Raw genomic sequence first — 25895 nt, 5'->3', positions numbered from 1 at the left:
CTTTCACCTCCACTTAATTAAATGCATGGTTGCAAGATAAAAATGTGAGTTAACTGATTTAGATAAACATTTTAAGTTGCAAACATTAATTTATAAGTTGTGTTGATGTAATAATGTTGGTAATTACATCAACTTAATATTGTGTGTAATTTGAACTCTGATTTCTGCGTTAATTGACTTAAAACAAAATTCAAGTTGTAGTAAGTAATGCATGGCTTGATAACTTAATTGTTCTACACCTTGAGTTAAGGATTTCAAGTCCACTCCCACTTAACATGCCTGGACAAGTTCCAGTTAAGACAAATAGAAATATACAAAGGACATTTTAAGGTGAATAGTTCTGTGAGAGGATACAAAGTGTAGGCTACCGTGAGAGTAAAAATACTTTGGTTACTATTGTGATATCACTTTTTATTCAAAATGAATCTCGTGAAGCAGATCAAGGACATGCTTCTTGAGGTAGGATCGTTATTTAGAGTTGTCATTGAAATGCAAGTTGTTGGCAGTCTCCCATTCAGAATATATTCATTTAGGTAATTTCTCTTTTTTTCCTTTTTCAAAAATAGCACAATACAATTGAAGTATGCAGAGAACTATAGCCATCCGCTGCCTTGCCGTGTACCTTGGAGAAAAGGAAGAGGACCTTTTCAAGGAGTTTAGCGACGTAATTACAAATCTTGAAATAAAATAAAATCCATGGGCACAGTGTCACAGGACAAAAGCACTGCTCTCTGTCAGTTACATTTTGAAGCCAATCAATAATATCTTAGCAACGTTCAGCATGGATAGGTGTTGACAGCAATGGCATGGGAAAAGGATTGTGTACAATTTGAAAAGTGGCTTCTGCTCTTATTAACCAGTTCAAGTATTGTATGGAATTAATTTATTTCTTTAAAGGCAAAAACATGAAAAAGCTAAGAAAAAAAACGATTGAATACAATATATTTGGATCAACTTCATTTATAAATGGTTGTCAACTTAAAAACGTGTGTTCACAATGATGGTAATTAAGTACATACAACTTAAAATTCCTTTTAAATCATGTGGTAAAACTAGTTGGAACAACTTCATCTTTTGAATAATCAACTTCAAAACTTGTGTTTATAATACCAATTATTAAGTAAGTGGTAATTAAAAACACCTCTGATTGTAGAGGAAAAGCCTTCTCCCCTAACTCAAATAACTTTGTTGCTTTAAGACAATTTCATTAGAAGTTGTCTTAACTCAATAAACATCGATGCAAACTGTTGGTGATTTTCTTTGTTGAGCCAAGGCATTTGTTTTTAGAGTGTAGAACACTTGTAAATATTCTATATAGGAAGGCACTGTTCACCACCACTCAACCCTAAATCTGATTTGACTTTTTCTCATATTATACATTCTTCATAGTTTAAAAAGTTGTTTCATATAGCCGGTATGGATCCTTTGAGTTATTATTATAATGCTTCTTAATCATTCCATGCTCTTTGTATTTCTCTCAGCATAGTTTAAGGTAATTATTGATTAGTGTCTAGTCTAAGTGAAGGGCTGTTTGTTAAGGCAATAATCTATAATGAGTATATATAGTAACTGTATATCAGAGAAATGGTTTACTTCCATACATTCACTTTTTAAACGTAATGTTTTAAGCAGTTTTATCAGTATGATCAGTAAGCTCCATTGTTGTTTGAAGGATATATTTCACAGATGCAATTTGCAGTTGGTTGTCTGATATGAAGCTGGGTAAACTGTTTAGGAAATGTCGAAAAAAACAACTTTAATAGCAAATTCACTCATTAGATGTTTAATGGTTGCTAAAGACAATTGCATAAGGAGCTAAGAAATGTAGAAGGACAAATACTGTCTGTTGTGATAGCTTATATATTCCTAATACACGAAGATAAGGCACCGTGTTTAGAAGTGGCATCCAAGTGAACACATCCTCTCTGTTTATTTGCAGGCCTGTATGGTGTCAGGAACACTGAGCTGTGAGAAAAACAGCTCACCACAACACCGTCTGGGCTCAGCAGGAAGTACCTCCATATTTACTTCCCGGTCACCCTCAGACGTCATGTGGACCAGATGCCTGCTCTTCGTCTTCACCTTGTTTGCTCCCATTGCCATTGGTAAGTGAAAGACAACATTGAGGCTGATTTAAGTGCTGTTTTGTTGAACTGCAATTGTTGTATGGTTTTTTAAATATGTTTGCTCCGTAATATAAAACCTGATTAGAAAAAATATCTAAATATTTAGTTTTTGTATATAATTGCAAAAACCTATTTTGGTTTATATTAAATAAATTAAATTATAATAATTACATTTTTAAATAATTTGATACATACGGTTGATGAATATAAATCTATTTTTTTTTTACAATTGCTCTACTGCTTGCTTCTTATCCCGTGAAAGAACAATATCTGGCTCTTCCTCAATCATTTTTAACATAATCTTTTTGATCCGCTTAGTGCTCTGTTTCCTGATGAATGGTTAAAGATGATAGGAAGCAAATCCCATTGTCCCCTGCAAAGGACATGCCGTAAAAAGTATTTTTAAGACTTTAGATGTACATACATTTATAATCTAATTAATACATACAAATCAGCATCTGAAGAACATAAACATTCATTCTTTATACATTTGATCACAAGTCCTCTCGGGTGTTGGCAAGTTACTTTAACATTAAGATAAATTACTTATTATACACTGAACAAAAATATAAACGCAACACTTTTGTTTTTGCTCCCATTTTTCATGAGATGAACTCAAAGATCTAAAAGATTTTCTATATACACAAAATAACCATTTCTCTCAAATATTGTTCACAAATCTGAAAAAATCTGTGATAGTGAGCACTTCTCCTTTGCCGAGATAATCCATCCCACCTCACAGGTGTGGCATATCAAGATGCTTATTAGACAGCATGATTATTGCACAGGTGTGCCTTAGGCTCAGGGTTCGATTGTGGATGTCATGCGAGCATAACATGGTGAAAACAATCAGTCTAAATTAACAATCGGGACAGAAATGTTCGGATTTCCAAAGGGAGGTTCTGTGAATAAATTAAAAATCAAGAACCGAAATAATTGAACTATTCATATCTTAGACTGCACTGTAACTTTTATCTTGTAATGTTTATTTTATTAGCTTTTCTTTTTAATGACTGATTTTAAATGCCATTTTCTTAATGTCTTTCATTTTTTGTTTTTCTTTCAATGTTTCTTTTATTATCTTTTACTGTTTTTAAATGCCTTTGTCTGAATGTCTTTCATTTTTGTAAAGCACCTTGAATTGCCTGGTGCTGAAAGGTGCTATATAAATAAACTTGACTTGCCTTGCCTTGCCTTGCCTTAGGCTGGCCACAATAAAAGGCCACTCTGAAACATGCATTTTTGCTTTATTGGGGGGGGTCTGGGGGGGTCCGAAAACCAGTCAGTATCTGGTGTGAGGGGTAGGGGTAGGGTTAGGGTTAGGGTAATGTTGTGAATCGAGTGGCCTGTGTTCGTCGTCCATAACATACGCCTGCCCATACCATAACCCCACCACCACCATGGGCCACTCGATTCACAACATTACCCTAACCCTACCCCTAACACTACCCCTACCCCTCACACCAGATACTGACTGGTTTTCGGACCCCCCCAGACCCCCCCCAATAAAGCAAAACTGCACGTTTCAGAGTGGCCTTTTATTGTGGCCAGCCTAAGGCACACCTGTGCAATAATCATGCTGTCTAATCAGCATCTTGATATCCCACACCTGTGAGGTGGGATGGATTATCTCGGCAAAGGAGAAGTGCTCACTATCACAGATTTTTTCAGATTTGTGAACAATATTTGAGATAAATGGTTATTTGTGTATATAGAACATGTTTTAGATCTTTGAGTTCATCTCATGAAAAATGGGAGCAAAAACAAAAGTGTTGCGTTTATATTTTTGTTCAGTGTATATACGTGAACTGATGGAAATACAAAAAAGCTCTTGTGGCAAGGACATGGCCCCGTTAAAGGTATCAGGGCACCCCGAGATGTTGGGTTTGAACTTGTAGGCAGCCTACTGTTGCAGGGTATAATGATTATCTATAAATAGCTTAACGTAAGCCCCGCAAACTGCAGGCAACAGTATCATCCTCAAAGCGAAGCCATTATTCATGTAAGGGTTTTTGACATGTCAAAGAAGGAGAAGGACAGGTGTGAATTATACAATTTACGATGTCTGATACGAATTGACATGGTATTGTTCCTCATGGCTCACTGTCACACTGTCATGGCTAACTGGGATGCTTGGATAGAACAGAGCCATCTTTAATGTCATTAGTAACACCTGTGCTATGATAAGTCAGCTAAAGGCTTATTGTAAAATAACTTTCTAGTCTTCCGAATATCTTCTTAGAAAACAAATTGTACAAGTTTACTTCTTCAAGTTTAGACTTTATATGCAAACAACCAGACATGAAGCAACGGCTGAGAATGTTCCACACACACACACACACACACACACACACACACACACACACACACACACACACACACACACACACACACACACACACACACACACACACACACACACACACACACACACACACACACACACACACACACACACACACACACACACACACACACACACACACACACACACACACACACACACACACACACACACACACACACACACACACACACACACACTTGCTCCAAACACAGCAGCTGCAAAACCAAGGAAACACTTTGCTCATTTACACATATCTTCTATCTTATTGCCGTATACACACACACACATGCACACAATGCAGATGCCACCCCAGTAGGCAGTATGTATGTTTCCTCCTCTCCCCTGTGACGATGGGCTTTGAAGACTCCAACAGGGAGCGCTGGCCCACTTGGACTTAATCCTATTAATGGCTACTGTCAATCATACTGTTGTGAGGAAAACGCACACACATGCACACATACACACACCCTAGCATGTACGTGTTCACTGCTACTGACATGCATGTGCACAGATGATTTACTTGATTACTGATCCTCTCCTAAACACACACGCGCACACACACACACACACACACACACACACACACACACACACACACACACACACACACACACACACACACACACACACCGCGCACACACACACACACACACACACCACACACACACACACACACACACACACACACACCACACACACACACACACACACACACACACACACACACACACACACACACACACACACGTACACACCGACATCGGAAGTGCTCACAAGCAGCCACACAAACACTAAGAGCTTTGCTTTAACACCAGAAGATACATTTCAGTCAAAGGTATTTGCATCAACGTCTAAAGAATAAGTCGACATATGCAAATCATGCTGTTTATACTTAGTAAGGATTAGTTGAAACAAAGACAGTTTAGCTTGAGGACTCACAGCAGCAAGCACTCCATATTTTGCACAGAGCCGTGTCGTGTCATTATTTCAGGGCTTTTTGAAGACAAATAAAAGAGAAAAGCAAAGACAGAAAGTCACAGTAACATGTTTTTTTCCTTTTTTTACCCAGGGTTAAACTGAGATGGCGTACTTGTTTATTAATTGGCTTTGAAAACGTATATTAATGGGATAAATTCCCTGTCTCTGCAGAGGACATAATAAAACATTGGGGTACCTCAAGGCTCCATCTTGGGGCCTCTTCTCTTTAACGTCTACATGCTACCACTGGCTCAGATAATGAAAAACAACAAAATAAGTTACCATAGCTATGCGGATGACACACACATTTACGTAACAATTTCATCAGGAGACTATGCTCCAATTCAAACACTGAGTAAGTGCATTGAACAAATCAATGACTGGATGTGTCAGAACTTTCTCCAATTAAACAAAGATAAAACTGAGGTAATGGTTTTTGGAGCCAAGGCAGAATGTATAAAAGTTAGCGCTGAGCTTCAGCCTGCAATGTTCAAAACAACAGATAAAGCCAGAAATCTAGGTGTAGTCATGGACTCTGACCTGAGTTTCAACAGTCACATTAAAACAGTTACTAAATCAGCCTACTATCACCTAAAGAACATATCTAGGATTAAAAGACTAATGTCACAGCAGGATTTGGAAAAACTTGTCCATGCTTTTATCTTCAGTAGACTGGACTACTGCAATGGTGTCTTCACAGGTCTCACTAAAAAATCTATTAGAAAGCTGCAGCTGATTCAGAACGCTGCTGCTCGAGTCCTCACTAACACTAAGAAAGTGGATCACATCACTCCTGTTCTGAAGTCTTTACACTGGCTTCCTGTGTGTCAAAGAATAGATTTCAAAATACTGCTGCTGGTTTATAAAGCACTGAATGGTTTATGCCCAAAATACATTTCTGACCTCCTGCTAAATTATGAACCATCCAGATCTCTCAGGTCTTCAGGGACTGGTCAGCTTTCTGTCCCCAGAGTCAGAACTAAACATGGAGAAGCAGCGTTCAGTTATTATGCTCCAAATATCTGGAACAAACTCCCAGAAACCTGCAGGTCCCCTGCAACTCTTACTACTTTTAAATCCAGGGTGAAGACTTTTCTTTTTGTCGCTGCTTTTAATTGAACTATTCATATCTTAGACTGCACTTTAACTTTTATCCATGTATTTTTTCTTTTTATGTTTATTTTATTAGCTTTTCTTTTTAATGACTGATTTTAAAATGCCATTTTCTTAATGTCTTTCTTTTTTTGTAAAGCACTTTGAATTGCCTTGTGTTGAAAAGTGCTATATAAATAAACTTGCCTTGCCTTGCCTTGCCTTGCCTTGAGTATTACAGGTTGATGTCTTTTCCTGGTAAATGCTGACAAGAACCATGTAGAACAAGAACAACTATGTATTAGTCATTTCTCAATACATTTGAGCCTATCTGAGGTAGTCTATTCCTATTTCAAAATGAGATGTTACATAAAATAGCTGTGACCTGTAGTTTTAGCTGTGAAAGAATAACCTACACTTCAATATAAGTGCATTGTCCAGGGTCAATACTAATAATGAAACCCAGCTTTATATTCTGGATAAATAGTTTTAAACAGTTGCACTCTCGAGCATAGGGGGAAAAGATCAGATTTTGCAGGCAGTATTTGTTAGTAGATTTAACTCGTTTTTATTTTCTCATGGGATATACTGAAAGCAGGAAAAACAACATATCAAATCTTGCCAGCCATTTCCTTATTTTTGCGCTTCAAAAATGTGGTGGGATTTGTATAACTCATAAGACCCACTTTGCAGACACCAGCAGCGGCCAAATGCTTTGGCAGTTCAAGTGAGAGATCACCTTTTAAATCTCTCTCCTCTTCCCTCTCACCCTCTCCTTCTTTCCATCTATCCACCTCTTTCGCCACTCTCTTGTTCTTGGCCCAAATGTAAAAATCGATATCCTTTTGTTTCTGCCCCCTGAGGCAATGAGAGTGTCTGAATAAGATTGTCTGTACGGTCTGGGCCTGCCAAGTTTCTGTCACCACTTACACAACTAATGACAGACACATTAACATGCACTTGCCAGCTTACACACGTTATTGCATGTGTGCAAAGACAAAGGGCTAAATATTGGCGCGTTTATGTGTGTATTGGGTCTCTATCAAAATGGGCTTTGTGATTGCCCCTACTAGTTTGTGAAAAAAAAGTGACAGAGATATGCAGAGCGAGTTCTTTAGAGGCAGGTGAAACACAGTGCATGTTTTATTGGTGAGGCAGATGATATAAATAGGTAAATTAAACGGTGACAGACGAGACAGGACAGTTTGTGCGAGTCAGAGAATTTACTGCCGCTCATGAAGGCTGAGTGGCTTTTAATTGGAATACAGATAGACCCCTTATTTGAATTGTGTGTATGTGTGTGAGTGTCATAATGCTCTCTTTATGCCCAGCGGGGACCCTGTGAGGAAAAACTGTAAGACATCTGATCCAAAGCCAGTCTAGACGCCTGCCCTACAATACGGTGTATTGATCCACCACGCTTCAATTAACCCTCTCTTCAAAAATTACATTCGTGCTCACGAAGGCGGACATGATGCATTGAGAAACGTATTAACTAACACTCATGAACACAACACAACACAACACAATAATGACCCACTTCCCTAAGCACTCCCCTTCCCCCCGGGAGCGCGCACAGCGTAAAGCCAAAACTCATAGACATTTCAATAATTTGTACGGCAAAGTTAGGTTTGGAAACGGTATCATTTCCTTTTTGGCGGGCATGCATAACACGGCATAACACCGGAGCCTTGCTGCGGGGAAACTTTGGCGCTGTTCCGAGTTTGTTCTAATCTGTCAAAATGACGGACTGCTTTCAGATTTTTCCGTCATAAGGCGCATTCACACCGCAGTACTTTTCCCACAAAGGTTCATGAGAACTTAGTTCATGAGAACTCTTTAGTATATTATGTATATTGCACTAGATATAGCTACAATTCTCAGATGAGGTAAATGTTGTATTAAATAAAGTTAATATTACCGACATTAGATTAACGTCCCTGTAGTTTATTATTGCACAAGAAGCTTATTGCACTATATATATATATGGCGCACTTCCTGGGGGCTTGCGGAAAAGGGGGTACAAAAGGTTCTGATTAACGAATTTTAGTTCCGGCTCTTTTTGGTGTGAACGCGACATTTCGGAACTATATCGGAACTAAAGTGGGAAAAGTACTGCGGTGTGAATACGGCTATAGACGGAAAATATTCGGTTAATGCGACCTCTGAGTCATATATGTGCAGTGTGTGTGTGTGTGTGTGTTCATTATATAGGATATTTTCAGTAAATGTCACTTATCAGTCTTATCTCTAAGCTAGCGCCTGTTATTATCGATGTAGTGCCCTCAGGTACCAGCACCACACACTTTTCTCCCTCTCCATGTTATCCCTCAGAGCATTTTTATGTGTAGGCCTACATATGTGTGTGTGTGTATGTGTGTGTGTGATGTTGTGAAGGGCAGTATTAAGAAGAGCCCAAGCCAAGTGTCATTGAGCTCATTCAGATTCTTTGCTGCATTCGTGTAACCATGACGCCCCTTCAGCCAATGAGGGAGCCAAGGGAGGGAGGACAGGGTTGCTATGGTTATCATGACAGGGAGAGCAAGTAAGGTGGTGCCGGGCCTCGGATGTTATAGGTCTGTGTGATAAATTGCGGTTAGTCGCCTGTTCAATGGGTGTGTGTTCACACGTTTGCGAACATGTGTATGTGCATTTAACACACCTTGACAAGATTAATTCTACCATACAAATAAAAGCGATGGAGCAACAAGCAGTCACGATCACTGGGCGTGTAGCCACATCCTAATATATTTTATTTGTTTACTCAACAGGGACAATGTATATTATGTATATTGCACTAGATATAGCTACAATTCTCAGATGAGGTCAAAATATAATGCTGTGTAAAAATAAACACAATCAAATCTACCTTACAATAAAAGGAGGTCGAAAGTAGCAACGCTAAACAAAACAAGCAAACACCTGAGCTGATAACCTATTTATCTATCAAGGGAGGATGCCTGATGCTCCCAGGACTCACTGCTCTCAAGAAACAGAGAATAACAACAACCAAGCTGCACCACAACAACCAATATCCCTGGGTACATCCAGCCCCAAACCATCAATATCAAAGCATGCTACTGTAATCAAAATATCTAATCTGGTCATGTACACATAAGTAACAGGATAATGAAACAAACAAAAGAGTGAATAAATGTTTAATTTATTTCATTAGGTTGAAAATAAATCAGGATGGGTACCATGCTTTACTTTTAGTTTTTGGGATGGCAATGGAGTTTTATTTCAAATATACATCATGCACATAATTGTAAGCAGGATAATATACCTGAATTTAAGTTAGATTTCAAAGAAGATAAACTAACCCATGCTTTATCGTTTAACATATTCGTTGTCTAACAATAAGTCAAACTATGTTACATTGACTGATTAATAATCAACACAATTATTCTATTAAGATAGGTACCACATATGGCAAAAAGCGATACAATGACATACTGGTTGACCACAAGAGATCAATTTGACATCACATTAAATGATATGACGAGTCAGCAGGAAAATGTGTTATTGATAACATCAAACATTTCTATATTCCTAGCAGTTGAGTAGGTTTAGATTCCAGGTGTTGGAATATGGCATACTGGATACTTGATGGAAATTAGCCCTCTTTAAGAACATTTGTTTCAACTATGCTTTTAACAATGACAATGTCAAAAAGGTCGGCCATGTATAAGGTCTGAGATGTGATAGCATCACCTGCTGCAAGGTGAGGCATGCTAGACGTATAGCTGCAAAACATTTTCCCGCTTAACTTTGATGTAGTTTTAGCTTACAGCGTGTGTTGTCTCAGATGGGAATATTTAGAGCATATGTCCCATCATCTTTGCACCACAGGTGAACACTGCAGTGCAGAGGCTGCTGCAAGCTCCCTTTGTGAAGATTGCCAGGCATATAGGATATAAGATATCTAAACTTAATTAGTCGATGGTAGCTTGATTGCCGTTTGCTCTGTTCAGATGTTTCATTATCCAAGACAGTCTTCACCAGTTCTAATCATTAAACAAGCAAGGAAGCAAAGCAGCGGCAGTAAAAAAAAAGATCCGGACAGATCAGTGGTTTCAATCTCATTGGAATTAATGACATGTTTCCTCTTTCAGAACAGTAAGAGTGGATGTACAGTTTGCCGCGAATTTGAAACTTCTGAGAATAATTAGGCATTGCCATCTTTAAATAATCTCTGCAGCACTAAATGCCTGTTAACATTTCCATGCAATTATTCTCTAGAGTGATGTCTAAAACTGCTAACTGCAAAACAATAATTACCAAGTCGGTTCACTCGCGACAGTGGCCATGCCCTTATCAATAATCTTCTGTGATGCTATTGTTTTCACATAGTCTGGATAATTAGTCTATATGACATGGGTACAAATGCAGTCTTAGTTGAACACATTTTATGCTTGTACAATTTAGTCCTCCACTGCACATATTTCAAAGACAGACATAAAAACAAGTAGCATGTTTCAGTATAGCAGGGGCATTAACCTTGTACCAATGTGTGTGTGTTTGTGTCTTTGTTTCCAGCCGGTGGCCGTGCCCCTATCCCTATGGCAGTGGTGCGGAGGGAGCTGTCATGTGAGTCTTACCCCATCGAGCTGCGCTGCCCCGGCACTGACGTCATCATGATCGAGAGTGCCAACTACGGCCGCACCGATGACAAGATCTGCGACTCAGACCCCGCCCAGATGGAGAACACTCGCTGTTATCTGCCTGATGCATACAAAATCATGTCACTCAGGTCAGTGTGTCTTTGAATCAGTGCTGCAATGTGTTTTGTGCTTCGAGATAGCTCTTGTGTAGAAAGGTTGCCGGAAGATTCAATATTCAAGGCTTTATCGTCATGTGCACAGTAGCTACAGTGTAGATATGGCAATGAAAAAAAAAGAAAAAAAAAAGTCATGCATTATACAACTACATTATATTTGTTACTGCTATCTATCTATCTATCTATCTATCTATCTATCTATCTATCTATCTATCTATCTATCTATCTATCTATCTATCTATCTATCTATCTATCTAACTATCTATCTATCTATCTATCACATGCTCCTCCAACCGTGCAACATGAATATGACATAATACAAATACAACAATAAAATAATAATAAATGATAAAATAGTGCAAGAGAATGTTTTGAGATGTGCAAAAATGTAAATACAATTGAAATAGAAATAGTGCGAACTGTATAACAACATGTGATAAACCCATTGAAATAATGAATTCTGTGTATTGTCAATGACGTCTGACTCGTGGTGCGCCTTGGTGCAAAAATGAACAAGGCTGGCACAAAGAGATGAGCCAAAAAAGAAGCTTGTTAAATTGTTATACTTGTTTTGCACTGCACTAGAGACACCTCTCAGTCCAGAGATCCAAGCTATGGGCGTGTAACTGTTCATTTAGTATTCAGCCTGCTAAAGTATCAATTGTGAAGTTCTGTATTACTCACACGTAACCCACTCACCAAGTTGACAGGAAACAACAACAATGAAAAAAACCAGCACAACAGTGCATCTCACCTGTCAGACGTAGAGTAACAGAAACAAGGAGAGAGGTGATGGGAAATCTGTGGCAACCAGTTTAACCTGTGAGCCCACCCGGTGCTCGCAGTTCCTGTAGAATGCCCTACAACTGTAGAACCTTATCACACAATAGAAATGACTCAGGTGACACTTCCTCCACAGCTGGCCAGTGCGATAGGCTCCTCTCCTGACAGCGTGGTGAGGAGCACAGCAACGGAAGACAGGGAAAACGCTGTAAAGAATTTGCAGTTTATAATCCAATGAAAGTTACATTTAGGCAGGGTGATAGGGCCTAGCAATAATTTATTTCTCCGTATTTCTAGTTATTAGAATAAATGGTCGGATGTAAGTCAAAGCCATATCCCAAAAATGATATCAAACACCACAGTGTAACTACATTAGAGACACATAATTGAATTTGACAAGTTCTACAATAGAATAATGGTGTTTTTAAAAGTGTGTTCTTCTGGATTACTCTAAAAATGGTCTCTTTTCAACCAATCAGACCTAGGTTGCATTCAATAGAAAATATAAACACATCCTTAAATGCTTAAGAGCAGCAACATGTATGCATAAACAAACTAAAACCTACATTGTACATACAGCATCACTTCAAACACTTCACTGTTCATTCCTCTACTCCTCCAAACCCTTACACCTTAGCAGCTGTCTGCTTATCCACCTCCCTCCCTTTGTCGCTCCACCACACAGCGACACCCACATGCTACTCTTATATTCATAAAACTGTGGCAACACCTTACAGCTACAAGATTAGATGTCCAAACAACATATACTGAACAAATATAGATGTTCTGTATAGAAAGAAAATGTGTATGTATTGAGGGAGTGAAGCAGCTGTCAGACTGTTGCTCCATTTTACTGTAAAAAGTTATGTGAGTAAGGTATCATAGCTATTTTAGCCAATTATATCCTGACCCATGTCAGTGAGTGAGTTAATCTCATTTACATAACTTGATAGTTAAGAGTTGTTGTCTTACTTTTACTGGTACAGGGCCAGGCTATAAATGATGAAGCAGTGGTCTTATGGTGAGCTGTATTATGCATGGCTAATTCTTTGTTTCACGCAGGTATGATGATGAGCATTATCTGGCAATAATTGTAGAACAAAAATAGCAATGAGGGGAAAGCAATGCTCTGTGAAATTAGAATATCTGGTTGTAAATAATTCATTAATGTCACCATTAGTGCGTCAATATTTCAGATCACATGTCTTTCCTGCTGTCCCATTGTTTTCTCTCTCATCCTTTTTCTGTCTCAATATTGCTGTCATCTTCCTCCCTCTCGCCCGTTCTGCTGTCTCTCTATCAACCCACCTGTCTGTGTCATGTGGTGCTGCTCTGATTGCAATTGCTTTGGCCTGGCTCGGGCTCTTCACTCGCTCTGGCAGCTGCTTGTGTGGACACTCTCCTACAGCCCTTTCCATACATAATTTATACACATGCGCAGCCACACACACACACACGCAGATACACACAGCATGTGCCATATGCAGCATACACTGCCCAGAGGCTACACCAGACTTTAAGCTCCAATTAGCAGAGCCAGAGGCCAAACGTAATCTTGAGGGATCCTCTATGGAGGTGACTCAGACCGGAAACAACAGTTTATCACATATTGTCAGTATGTGTTTGTTGCAAATATCTGCGAATGAGCCTTTTTGTGTATCGATGCATACAGTAAAGTAAAGATACGCTCATGCAGTGTATTGCATATTGTATGGTCGAGTTGAAGGCTGTATCGGGGTTTTTCCACACATTGCAGTTGGTTTGGGTGTTTGAGTTTTTTAGCTCTTTCCCATACTCACACCCCCTCTTCTTCAGTCTGTTTCAGCCTGTCTGGTTTCCACTCTCTCATTCCCTCTATGTCTGTATCGTCTCTGGTTTTCAAGTCCAGCTCGACTGGCTGATAACATCAGAGCATGTTCCGCCTACCCAGTGTTTCCTCAGTATCACATTCTCTCTTTGTTTTCCTCTCTACCACTCGCCAAGGCCAGGGTGTGTGTGTGTGTGTGTGTGTGTGTGTGTGTGTGTGTGTGTGTGTGTGTGTGTGTGTGTGTGTGTGTGTGTGTGTGTGTGTGTGCGTGTGTGTGTGTGTGTGTGTGTGTCCATACCACATAATTGGTCTTGATATCAAAGCCTCATATCTCCAGAGGGTCTCACAAGGCTTCTCAGGCAACCTAGAGAGGACCTGATATCGCTGAATTTCCCAGATTATCTCCCCATTGGGATACACTGGGTTGAAGGGGAAACGAAGCCGTGGCCATGAAAGTTACGCTTAATCTGTTTTAGCGATATACTGGCCTCAGTTCAATGACTCACTCTGTTTTATCGTGTTTCGAACTGAAATGCCTCTATTTCAAAATGGCTTCTGAGCAATTTAGTTTTAAGGCAGTTTCCTGCCTTTATTGAATGTAAAATGATCATGCATGCATTACTCTAATCTTTTGTTTTGTTAGGCTCACTGCATTGGCTTGAGTCGCCTCTAATGCACTCGATATGTGTTTTCGTTAAAAGTTTGGGATCACATTTCTTTATTCTGTTTTAAAGAAGCCAAGCTGGCTACATCGTGGATGTTGTGGTTGGGTTGATTATACATTAAAGTGTCACAGGGGAGCGTTATCTCAGGGTAACAGAAGCATTGGAAGGTTCTGGTTTTTCAATTCTGAACAGGAACAGAGCTGAGAGCCAACATGGTGGAATGCCTGCAAGTTAAAGCCATCTATTGACATACAAGTGACTTGATGGCTCCTACGGAGATGCTTCACAATGCACTCCTTGTCCCTTACTGATACTTGAGTGCTTCATGGACCGAATACCTTTCAGTGCACTCTCTCGTTCCGTCTCTCCATCTCACACACGCATTCTGCCACTTGAGGCTGGAAGTGCGGACACTGAAGAATGTGTAGACAGTGCACACCAACTCTGTTTTGCTTCCTCTAGTCTACAATGGGAGAAAATGCCCCTCCCATCTTGTCCCCTTGTTAGCCCTTGTCCCTTTCTCTATGTGTATTGCTCCCCCTTTTGCCTTTCTTCCCATCTCTCTTGAAGTATTTCCTCAATACAAGGGGAAAACCACAAAAAACACAAAGTAGGGGCGTCATTCCCCCTTCTCACTTTATTTCTCTCCTTTGCCTTTGGAAGTGTTAAATGACACCATGTGTAGTTTCCAATCTATGACTCTCTTGGCATCTCAATTTTCGTCACTCCAGTTTTTTCTCCCGTTTTCTCATTCCTCAAATTGCTTCTCACCCCCTACTTCTCACATTCGTTGTCACTTTCTTTTCTTCCTCACCATCTGTTTTAGTTTTCATTGCCCTTTCCTGTTTTTCAATTCACTTTTTTTCTTTTCCCCTCTCAGGGGGAAAGGTGTGGTAGAGGCTGAAATGCATGGGCTTATTGGGTGCAGCTTGCTGCCTGTATTTTACACTATGTGTTCTATATATTAGCACCATTAGGAGAAACTGCATTAGAGCCAGGACACGGAGACATCCATCTCTAGATTAAACCCAAGCCTTTAGCGGCCCCAGGTTACCAAGGTGCACGATCCCTGTAAACACAAGACATATGCACCAGCCCTCTGTGCACACATCAACGATTACACATGCATGGATTCATAAACAAGCGTAGTTGATCATGCATGTATGCTCATACACTTGCACACATGCATAGACACACACTCGGAAAGAAATTGAGAGAGTTGCTCATCAGTTAAACTTATTCTGGCAGCCTGTCTCTTTGGAACAGAGTCTCAGCCTTCAAAGCACTAGGCCAGTGTGCCAGTGTGTGAACCGTTTGTGTGTACGTGTGTGTGTGTGTGTGTGTGTGTGTGTGTGTGTGTGTGTGTGTGTGTGTGTGTGTGTGTGTGTGTGTGTGTGTGTGTGTGTGTGTGTGTGTGTGTGTGTGTGTGTGTGTGTGTGTGTGTATGTGTGAGTGAAAAGCTTACATGTATCTGCTTTTGTATGGTGTGTGTGTGTGTGGTGGAGAGCCTGCACCCGTACGTTTGAACCTTTCACGGGGGAGACTGTAAAGGAACCTCTGAAATTATTTTCCCTTTGACTCTCTGAATTATAGAAAACCACTTGAATCACGGAGTGCAATCTAGTGATAGCCATGTGCTGCAGTCCAAGACTTCGTAACCAGTGAACTATGTCATACAGTCTGCCTCTTTTTTTTTTTTTAATCAGGCATACCTGCACATCATCCGTCTTCTCCATTTGAGTCTAATCTATCTCTGTAAACACAGCTGAAGGAGGGAAAGGAGGAACAGATGATGGCAGACACACAGATAAATGAATGCGCTCCACCCAAACATCCATCTTACATCTTTGATCATTATTCCAGCCCAGTGACTCTAAGAACAAAAACAATATTATCTGCTAAATGGAAATGTTGCACTGAGGCAATTGAGGCTGTGACTAGTGTGTGTGTATATGTGTGAGTGTGTGCATGTGTGTGTGATGCCTTAAAGAGGTGGACTCACCAGGATATTTACACTTATATATGGGTATTATATCTTCTTCATATTTTTTCAGTTTCAGTCTGTTCTCTCGTCTTTTCTTCTCTCCATTAACTACCCTGCTTCCCACCGAATTAGGTCATATCTGGAAATGTCCTACTTAGTGAGTTAGTGTGTGTATGCATGCATGCTGCCAGCCACCCTCATATAGTCACCACAGTTACAGGAGATGCCCTACAGCACCCTAGGGGCCCAACTGTCACCCTTGCTCAGTGCGGTAATTAGGGCCCACACACACATACATGCATATGAACACACACACAAACACACACACACACACATATCTAGATACAATTTAGAAGTGGAGATACACTTAAAGATGGACAGATTCTGGCACACAGTCAGTCCGGAAACACACCTACACAAATGTCCCTTCAGATAGGTGACAGCAATGAACACAATTGTTCCATTGTAAGCATATCATTATATAATATTATTGTCCCTTACACATAGCTGCTTTCTCTATCCACTCATTCACACACCAATATATATTCACCCTAACTGACAGCTGTGCTGCTCTCCCAAAAACTCTGTATTTCTACATGTCAGAGTCTCCACTGTCCGACCTTTTCTCCTGTCGCCACAGCTCTGCTAACCTTAGTTATCGTGCTTCACCGAGCACCTAAGCTACATGGCTGCCTGAGAATGTCACACACACACACACACACACACACACACACACACACACACACACACACACACACACACACACACACACACACACTATTTTCTCTCTCTCCTACATACACACACAAAGTCTGACACATCCAGAAACTAGCATGGGAATCCATGCCTCAGACAGCGTGACATGAAGACAGTGACTGGCTCCCTGACAGACTTGCTACTTTGACATTGAAGTGCAAAACTAAACCAAGACACACGGACTAGCCCTCCTGCCCCAGCCTAAAACGCATATACGCAACAGCATGCATTTTTTTGTGCATCATGAGGTGAGGCTGACTAAATCCTACAAGACAGTGTCTCGGTCTGGCGTGGCTCGTCGTCTTGGCGTCGATGTTGTCTTACACGCTTCTCTGCGTTTCACCAACCAAGAGCGACAGCCCAGCTGTCTGAAATGCTACTCGTCTTTTAGCCTTTAGTAGGATTTAGAGTTTGTGCAGGCAGGTGGGATCTTGGATTAAACTGTGGAGAATAAGGTATCACGTAGAGCAATACACACACACACACACACACACACACACACACACACACACACACACATATGTAAAGCAGAGAGTAAGACAGGGATGTCAGCACAGGAATGTTGCTAGGTGGAATCAGGAGGAAGACTCTTTAGTGTGTCCTGGAATCGGACGACGTGGAAGTTGCCATGGTTACCAGTGGAAGAGGGGAGGAGAGTAGAGATGGCGAAGCTTAAAAAACTGTACTTGGCCGTGAGCCTGCCTGCAGGAAAGAGGCCATAATGTGTTTGTGTGTGCATTATTTGAGTACCTCTGTTGATGATAGGACATGTTATGTTAACAAATAATCACTTATTACTTGTTAAACTGTTACGGTGTGTGAAGCAGGTAGGACCCAAATGCAGATTAACATAAAAATAATTCCTTTATTCCAAGGCTATGCTGACAAATACAGAACAGAACACTCACCGAGGACAAGCCAATACACAAGACAACCCGACAAAGAGAGACAGAAAACACAGAACTTAAATACACCCAGGACTAATCACATAAACACGAGACAGGTGAGGAGGGAGGAGAAAACACATAGGTACCAGGTGAACACAATTGGGTAATCAGGGAGGGAAACCGACAGAAAGCAAACAGGCAGGAAACGGGGGTGAACACTTTACAAAATAAAATAGGAAACCCAAAGATAGAAAAGGACACGAAACATACCAACACAGACAAATCCTAACATAAACAGTTCAGTAACCTAAAAGATAGTGTCCTGTATATATTTTTTAATATGATTCACTGTCACAGTTTCTGTCCACTTCATATTTATAATTTGACAATTATTCTCACCTAGCATGAGAATACAAGTACGCAGGGAGGCGCTGATAGTTTTACCATACTTTAAGTACATACACTATATATATATACATGTTGTATGTCAAAAAATGACACTTGACATGTTTGGACAGGATGGGAGAAAAATAGGAGAGAATGACATCCTCCAGCCAAATATTAATAATGTAACACATTTCAAAGCTTTTTCCCAGTAGGGAAAACAACATTATTTTACCTGTGGCTTGTCTGACAGGCTGCTCGAGAGCTGACAGAAACGTATTCAGGGACCGCAGAGGAGTGTTGTGTGTGTATGTATGTATATGTGTGTTGCTGGTGTGTATGTGTGTGGGAGGAATAGAACAAGGGAGATAGATCTGTCATTTCTTAGTAAGCCTGGTGTGGTGGTGCTGGCACAGAATGTGATGCGTCTGCTTCTCTATACCCGCTGGTAGACATATACACAGACCTTCCTACACAAACACACACAGACATGTTTTTTCCTTCCTTTTGCGTTACCTCTGTCAATCACAATCCCTGCATCACTCTTCAATTACTTATTACATCCCAGTTCCTCTGCATCCTTCCACGGTTTCCATCACTCCATGTGTCCATCCCCATGTAGCCCTACTGTATATGTGTGTATATAACCACATCAGGGAGCTAATAAAGCAGAAACAAGGCCAATAGCAGTGGAATCTCATATGTGGTGTGTGTGTGTGTGTGTGTGTGTGTGTGTGTGTGTGTGTGTGTGTGTGTGTGTGTGTGTGTGTGTGTGTGTGTGTGTGTGTGTGTGTGTGTGTGTGTGTGTGTGTGTGTAAAAAGCCCGGTGAAATCATCTCTCCCCCTTCCTTGGATATTATTTTCACAAACTGTCTTTTGTTTTATGCTTTTCCAACGGCTCATTCTCTCCGCTTAATTGTTCCCAGTTTGGGGATTTGAATTGTATTTCTTTTAAGAATGTGTTACACGCTTAATAATCAGCACATCATGTGATTATTTTTTCTATTTTTTTTCTATGGATAATTTGGACTGCTAGCACAGTGCAATGTATAATGTTATCATCTAGTGTAGCTCTCGTCAAATGACAAAAGGGTAATCTGATTGTTTGTGGAACCAAATGTTGAATAACTTCCTGTCAAACGGCAGCGACATAGAATAACCATAAAAAGTAAGGGAAATGTATGATTTATGCTGTTTTAAATATATAAATATGTATCACATTTAAGACACAGCAATGTGAAATAACATAAATCAATCTTGATGATTGCGTCTGCCTTGCGTCAAAAGGCAAACGCATTCATGTAATATAAAACATAATATCTGATCTTTACTTGTAATATGTTGCCGCTAGTGCAGAAGCAGCCCCCTTCACAATAATGATGCTGTGGGCAGGCTTTTATGATTGTATCGTGAAGCAGAAAGCTTACCCATGCTTGATGAAACACATGACTCAGAGACTTTTCAAGATATTTGAGACCAGGCTGGAATATCCCTAAATGTATACATCAAATCCTTTTAATATCCATTGCTAAAGTCCAACTGTGTTAAACCATTTCTCCCATTATCTGCCTTATTCTGTGTTCATATAGTTCAACTGTCAACAGCAACAACACAAATAGTTTTCCAATCTGTTTCCTGCAACAACCCAAGCTAAATAAAATGATCAAATCATATACTTCATCAGTTAACACTATATGTTTTGCCCACTGCACAACTCTCAGAGGGATCTCCAACTTTTAAAGAGATTTCACACTATTTGAAGGCATCTATGTTCTTGCTGGTTTGAAAAAGAGGGCCAAGAGACAATCAGTAATGCAGGAAGTTAAACGAGTTGCAAAGCAGTTCAGGGATTTAATATTGTTGTTTTTTTCAAGATGTTGAAACTTTAAAAAGAACGAATTTGAAAAAAATATCTTGTTTGCATCCAAAATACCCACATTCACAACACTGTACTGTCACACTCGCATCTAAACAATGTATTGCAATGTGGAATATTTCAGCAAAAGGCTCATTTGAAATGAGCAAAATTATGATGGCATTATATACACTAGTACGCACTTTACACTTAGAATTATAACATACAAATAAAATGGTGAAAGGAAAAGTATAGCGCACAGTACACAATAAGCTATATCTACATTAAATATGTTAGGATTTTTAGGACAGCACACAACAGGTGTTGAGGGACTGTCATGGTTGACACGTCTCATCAACGTTGCGTGGAAGTCGGAAACAGTACCGAAGGAGTGGCAGACCGGGGTGGTGGTTCCCCTTTTCAAAAAGGGGGATCAGAGGGTGTGTGCCAATTACAGAGGCATCACACTACTCAGCCTCCCCGGGAAAGTTTACTCCAAGGTACTTGAAAGGAGGGTCAGGCCGATTGTCGAACCTCAGATTGAGGAGGAACAATGCGGATTCCGTCCTGGTCGTGGAACGACGGATCAGCTTTTTACTCTCGCAAGGATCCTGGAGGGGGCCTGGGAGTACGCTTATCCGGTCTACATGTGTTTTGTAGACTTGGAGAAGGCGTATGACCGAGTTCCCAGGGAGTTACTGTGGGAGGTGCTGCGGGAGTATGGGGTGAGGGGGTCTCTACTCAGGGCCATCCAATCTCTGTACTCCCAAAGCGAGAGCTGTGTCCGGGTCCTCGGCAGTAAGTCGGACCCATTTCCGGTGAGGGTTGGCCTCCGCCAGGGGATGCGCTTTGTCACTAATCCTGTTTGTAATATACATGGATCGGATTTCGAGGCGTAGTCGTGGGGGGGGGGGGGGGTCTGCAGTTCGGTAGACTAAGGATTGCACCACTTGCTTTTTGCAGATGATGTGGTTCTAATGGCTTCATCGGTCTGCGACCTTCAGCACTCACTGGATCGCAACCGAGTGTGAAGCGGCTGGGATGAGGATCAGCACCTCCAAATCTGAGGCCATGGTTCTCAGCAGGAAACCGATGGACTGTCCACTCCAAGTAGGGAATTAGTCCTTACCCCAAGTGAAGGAGTTCAAGTATCTCGGAGTCTTGTTCTCGAGTGAGGGAACAATGGAGCGTGAGATGGGCCGGAGAATCGGAGCAGCGGGAGCGGTACTGCAGTCGCTTTACCGCACCGTTGTGACGAAAAGGGAGCTGAGCCAGAAGGCAAAGCTCTCTGTCTACCGGGCCATTTTCGTTCCTACCCTCACCTATGGTCATGAAGGATGGGTCATGACCGAAAGAACGAGATCGCGGATACAAGCGGCCGAGATGGGTTTTCTCCGCAGGGTGGCTGGTGTCTCCCTTAGGGATAAGGTGAGGAGTTCGGTCATCAGGGAGGGACTCGGAGTCGAGCCGCTCCTCCTTCGCGTCGAAAGGAGCCAGTTGAGGTGGTTCGGGCACCTAGTTAGGATGCCACCTGGGCGCCTCCCTAGGGAGGTGTTCCAGCTGGGAAGAGACCAAGGGGTAGACCTAGGACCAGGTGGAGGGATTATATCTCTTCGCTGGCCTGGGAGCGCCTTGGGATCCCCCAGTCAGAGCTGGTTGATGTCGCCAGGGAAAAGAAAGTTTGGGGCTCTCTGCTGGAACTGCTACCCCCGCGACCCGACCACGGATAAGCGGGAGAAGATGGATGGATGGACACAACAAAAGGGGATATTTAAATGCATGAAATTAAAACTTTACTAGCAATATATAGAATACAAAATAAAGTGCCTCCAGCTTGTCAGTGAGGATTATAATAATGAATATGATGAGACTTGACAGTCGAACGATATGCCTATGAAAATAAATACGAAAACTCAGGCTATAATTAACATTAACAGTTACTGAATATAACGCACAGTTAATATTATGGGTATAAAGTCACTTTCACACATTCCTGATTCTGCCAAAGGCGCCCCGATATTATTTGATATTCAGATACCATTCCAGAAATACTGTATGTTTTAAGTATGTTACTCTGACTCAGTCGGTGTTGCAGAGCTTTGATTCTATTCAGATGATGATTACAGAAGACTGTGCTGAGGCTTTGTGCGCCACTCAATCTCAGACACCTCTTTCAACTCATGAGGATTAGTTCTCAGCTTTCACTTGCTCTGTAATTATATAGTTCTTCAACACATCTGCACTGGAGCACATACACACATGCAGCCGGAAACACACACACTCACTCACAAATATTTATTCTATCTTACATCTTTCTGGCAGACACATGCATGTGCCAGCACATATGCGCACACAAACCCACACACACTGCATCAGCCAGCGCCAGCCTCATCAAATCATCAGACAGTCAGTTATGTTTATATGAGGGATAGAGGCAGAGGCGGAGTGAAGGGAGGTCTGCCAAACAAAGTGAAAAACATCAGAGAAAATAACAACAGCAGCACCCACTGCAGCATCGCCGCTTTCTCTCTTTCCCTGCCTGCCACCGCTCGGCTTTGTTAGAGAATAGTTTATTTGTGTGTCTGTGTACGTGTTGCACGTTGCAGGGAAGAAAGCCAGCAGGCCACTGCTTTGTTTTGATGTGGTCATGCTAATTTAAAAAAATAGCTTTTTCTGCCAACACTAAGAAAACCACACAGGAAATAATATACAGCTTTTTCTATATTTAAAAAAACTAAAAAGGGTTGCAAAGGTGCGTTTAGGGGGTTATGTGCATGTTCTGCATCTATTCGTCATTTGTCGAACTGCAGAGAAGACGTGGATTGTGAATTTTTGCTGATGTTTTTATGTTTTGCCAGACAGCTGAACACATTGGCAGAGAGGAAATTAGTATAACAGAAAGAGAGAGAAAAATACGAAGGAGATGGAGGTACTGGGGACATAAGGGAGTATTTTTTGGATCCGACTCAGACTACTGGCTCAGACAGAATGGTGACGTCAGCACAGGCTTAAGGATGGAGGGATCTGGGGAGAAACAGGGAGGCTGGAGATGACGCCCTGAGGGAGGCAGGAATGAGAAAGATATTAAGAAGGGAGAGAGGACAGACGGAGAAAGAAGCAAGCAATAAAAGGCCTACCACATATATCTGGGTGTGACTTGGGAAACTGCAGCTAAGTGGGTTAAGACAGATAAACAGACAGGGGGAAAACAGACATTAGGAATGAGAGACAAAGAAGGAGGAACGGAGAGGAATCATTTATTGGCGGGAAGGATGAAGACGAAAGCTGAGAAAGAAATTGGTTTATTATCTTGGCTTAGAAAGTGTGGGGTGAAGAAAAAGAAAAGTAGTGCAGACTAAAATAGATAAAGAGGTAGTGATGGCGGAGAGATAGAGCATGCAAGAGATTATTTCAAATCTTTGCTTTACTGTACCTTCTATCTAAGAAAACAGTCAATAACCTTCAGTACTTTATGACTCAGTCGTGAAAGTCCTTAGAAATAACTTGTTTTTTGCTGGGACATGAAGTAGAAAACACATTTACAGAAAACCTAAAATGACTCTTCTGAACACATTTGCAACTTATCTTCCTTATACGATGCCGGTTCTCTGCTTCGGAGCTTTTTTTGATGCATTATTTTTTACTTATTTCTGCTTTCTCTTGCCTTATGCAATAACTTTCTAATGTTGTGTGGTTTCACTGGCCAGTTCTCTAGCATCGTTTTTTGCCGGATTCAATCCTTTGTTCCCCCTTTTCCTTTTTAAAGATGAGCCATGTTTTAAGCCCAAAAGAGTTCAGGTTTCTTACCCTTTAACTTGTGTGAGAAATAATTATGCCCATGGCAGCACTCTTTGAGTAACTTTTGAGCTCTAATCACTTGTTTTTATCTCCCATTGGGATGACATCATAACTAAACTTTTTTTTTGTTGCAAAAGCAAATATGTGAGGTCATACAATAGCACTAAAATAGGATTTGCACTCTGATTCACCACTGTGGGCCATGCAGTCGTGTCCATTGGTCGGTGTTGCAGATAAAGTGTGTGTCCCCGAGTCCACAACTTGCACTGATGACAGGTGACCGATGATGAAGGCACCGGGGCAAGAAATTAAAAAGCACAGAGGCGAGAGAAAAAAAGGGAGGGAGAGGAGTGATGACTGGCGGGTATTGGTATTAGAATATGACAGACAGACACATACAGTTTTAAAACCTTTTAAACTTCAATAACCCCACACCTGAACATATTCCCACTGGTCAGCAATACACATCATTATACGTCTCAGTAAGTGGGGATGTTGCGTACATTGATTCTCCGTGTTATAAGTGAATATTGAACCAAGAATTAAATTAGCTCTCATGCATATTTAATTATGCAAATTGTTGAATGATACTGTAAGAAAACAGACTTGAGGGGTTTGGCATGCTCATTAAAAATATCTCAATGGGAGAATCTGAATGTTTTTTTAATGTGAATGTCGCCTGTTTGACAGGTGTGCAGACAGAGAGGGGAAGAGGGAGAGACAGAACAGTTGTACTAATTGAAAGAAAATATTTAGATGAGAAGAGAAATCTGACTGAAAAAATAGGCCTTTTCCTCATGGGTTTCAGTCCCTAGTCTCAAAGACGGTATATTCTTCATTTCACCTTATTACAATAATGTATTGAAACCAGAATGCACCGTTTCGATTAAGTATATCTTCAGTATGAGGTTACAGTTTATGTTATTTCTTCAATCTATCATGATAATATGTCGAATCCAACCAAGCCTCAACAAATCATCTTTGGTTGTAAGGCTTGGCCTTAACATGTTTAATTACAAACACTTGAACATAAATATCAAGATTACATTTTTATAGCCGCCTGCATCCATGAAAACAAAACAATCAGGTGCATAATAAATACAGTGTGCTGTCTCACAGAGCCAGTTTTAATAAGAGTGAGGAATACTTACTTTTTGTGAGTCAGAGGAGAGGGCCCCCCAGATAATTACAATTAATTATCTGGAGTCTGGGGCAAAATACTCTTAAAGCTATAGGTTATTGTTCTCAGTGCTGCACAAGCACCCAAACCCACACACACACGCGCACGCACACACACACACACACACACACACACACACACACACACACACACACACACACACACACACACACACACACACACACACACACACACACACGCACGCACGCACGCACACACACACACACACACACACACACACACACACACACACACACACACACACACACACACACACACTATAAGTGTCCTTGTGCAACAGCTCTTCAGTCGCCACATTGTACCACCTTGTGTATGAGTGTACTAATGATTCCATTAGTGTAATGTCGACTCCAGGTGTACAAGTAAGGACACATTGTCTGCCCTCTTTTCAATCTAAAGGGTCCTTAAACTCACGAGTCACGACCCTTCAGTGACAGGGTGAATGTAGTGTA

General features: G+C 40.9%; 1 protein-coding gene across 1 annotated transcript in view; it reads left to right on the top strand.

Annotated features, from left to right (window-relative positions):
• Positions 1 to 25895, top strand: part of adgrl3.1 (adhesion G protein-coupled receptor L3.1) — a 137616-nt gene that overhangs the window by 36803 nt on the left and 74918 nt on the right. Inside the window, exons 3-4 of the mRNA XM_034081404.2 lie at positions 1940 to 2105; positions 11083 to 11296. Of these exons, the coding sequence (XP_033937295.1) occupies positions 1946 to 2105; positions 11083 to 11296 (374 nt within the window). The 5' untranslated portion in view covers positions 1940 to 1945. The remainder of the gene's footprint in view (positions 1 to 1939; positions 2106 to 11082; positions 11297 to 25895) is intronic.

This window comes from Pseudochaenichthys georgianus, chromosome 1, assembly GCF_902827115.2.
Source record: "Pseudochaenichthys georgianus chromosome 1, fPseGeo1.2, whole genome shotgun sequence".
Lineage (NCBI taxonomy): Eukaryota > Metazoa > Chordata > Actinopteri > Perciformes > Channichthyidae > Pseudochaenichthys > Pseudochaenichthys georgianus.
Note: the sequence above shows the minus strand (reverse complement) of the source record. Positions and strands in the feature narration are given on the sequence as shown.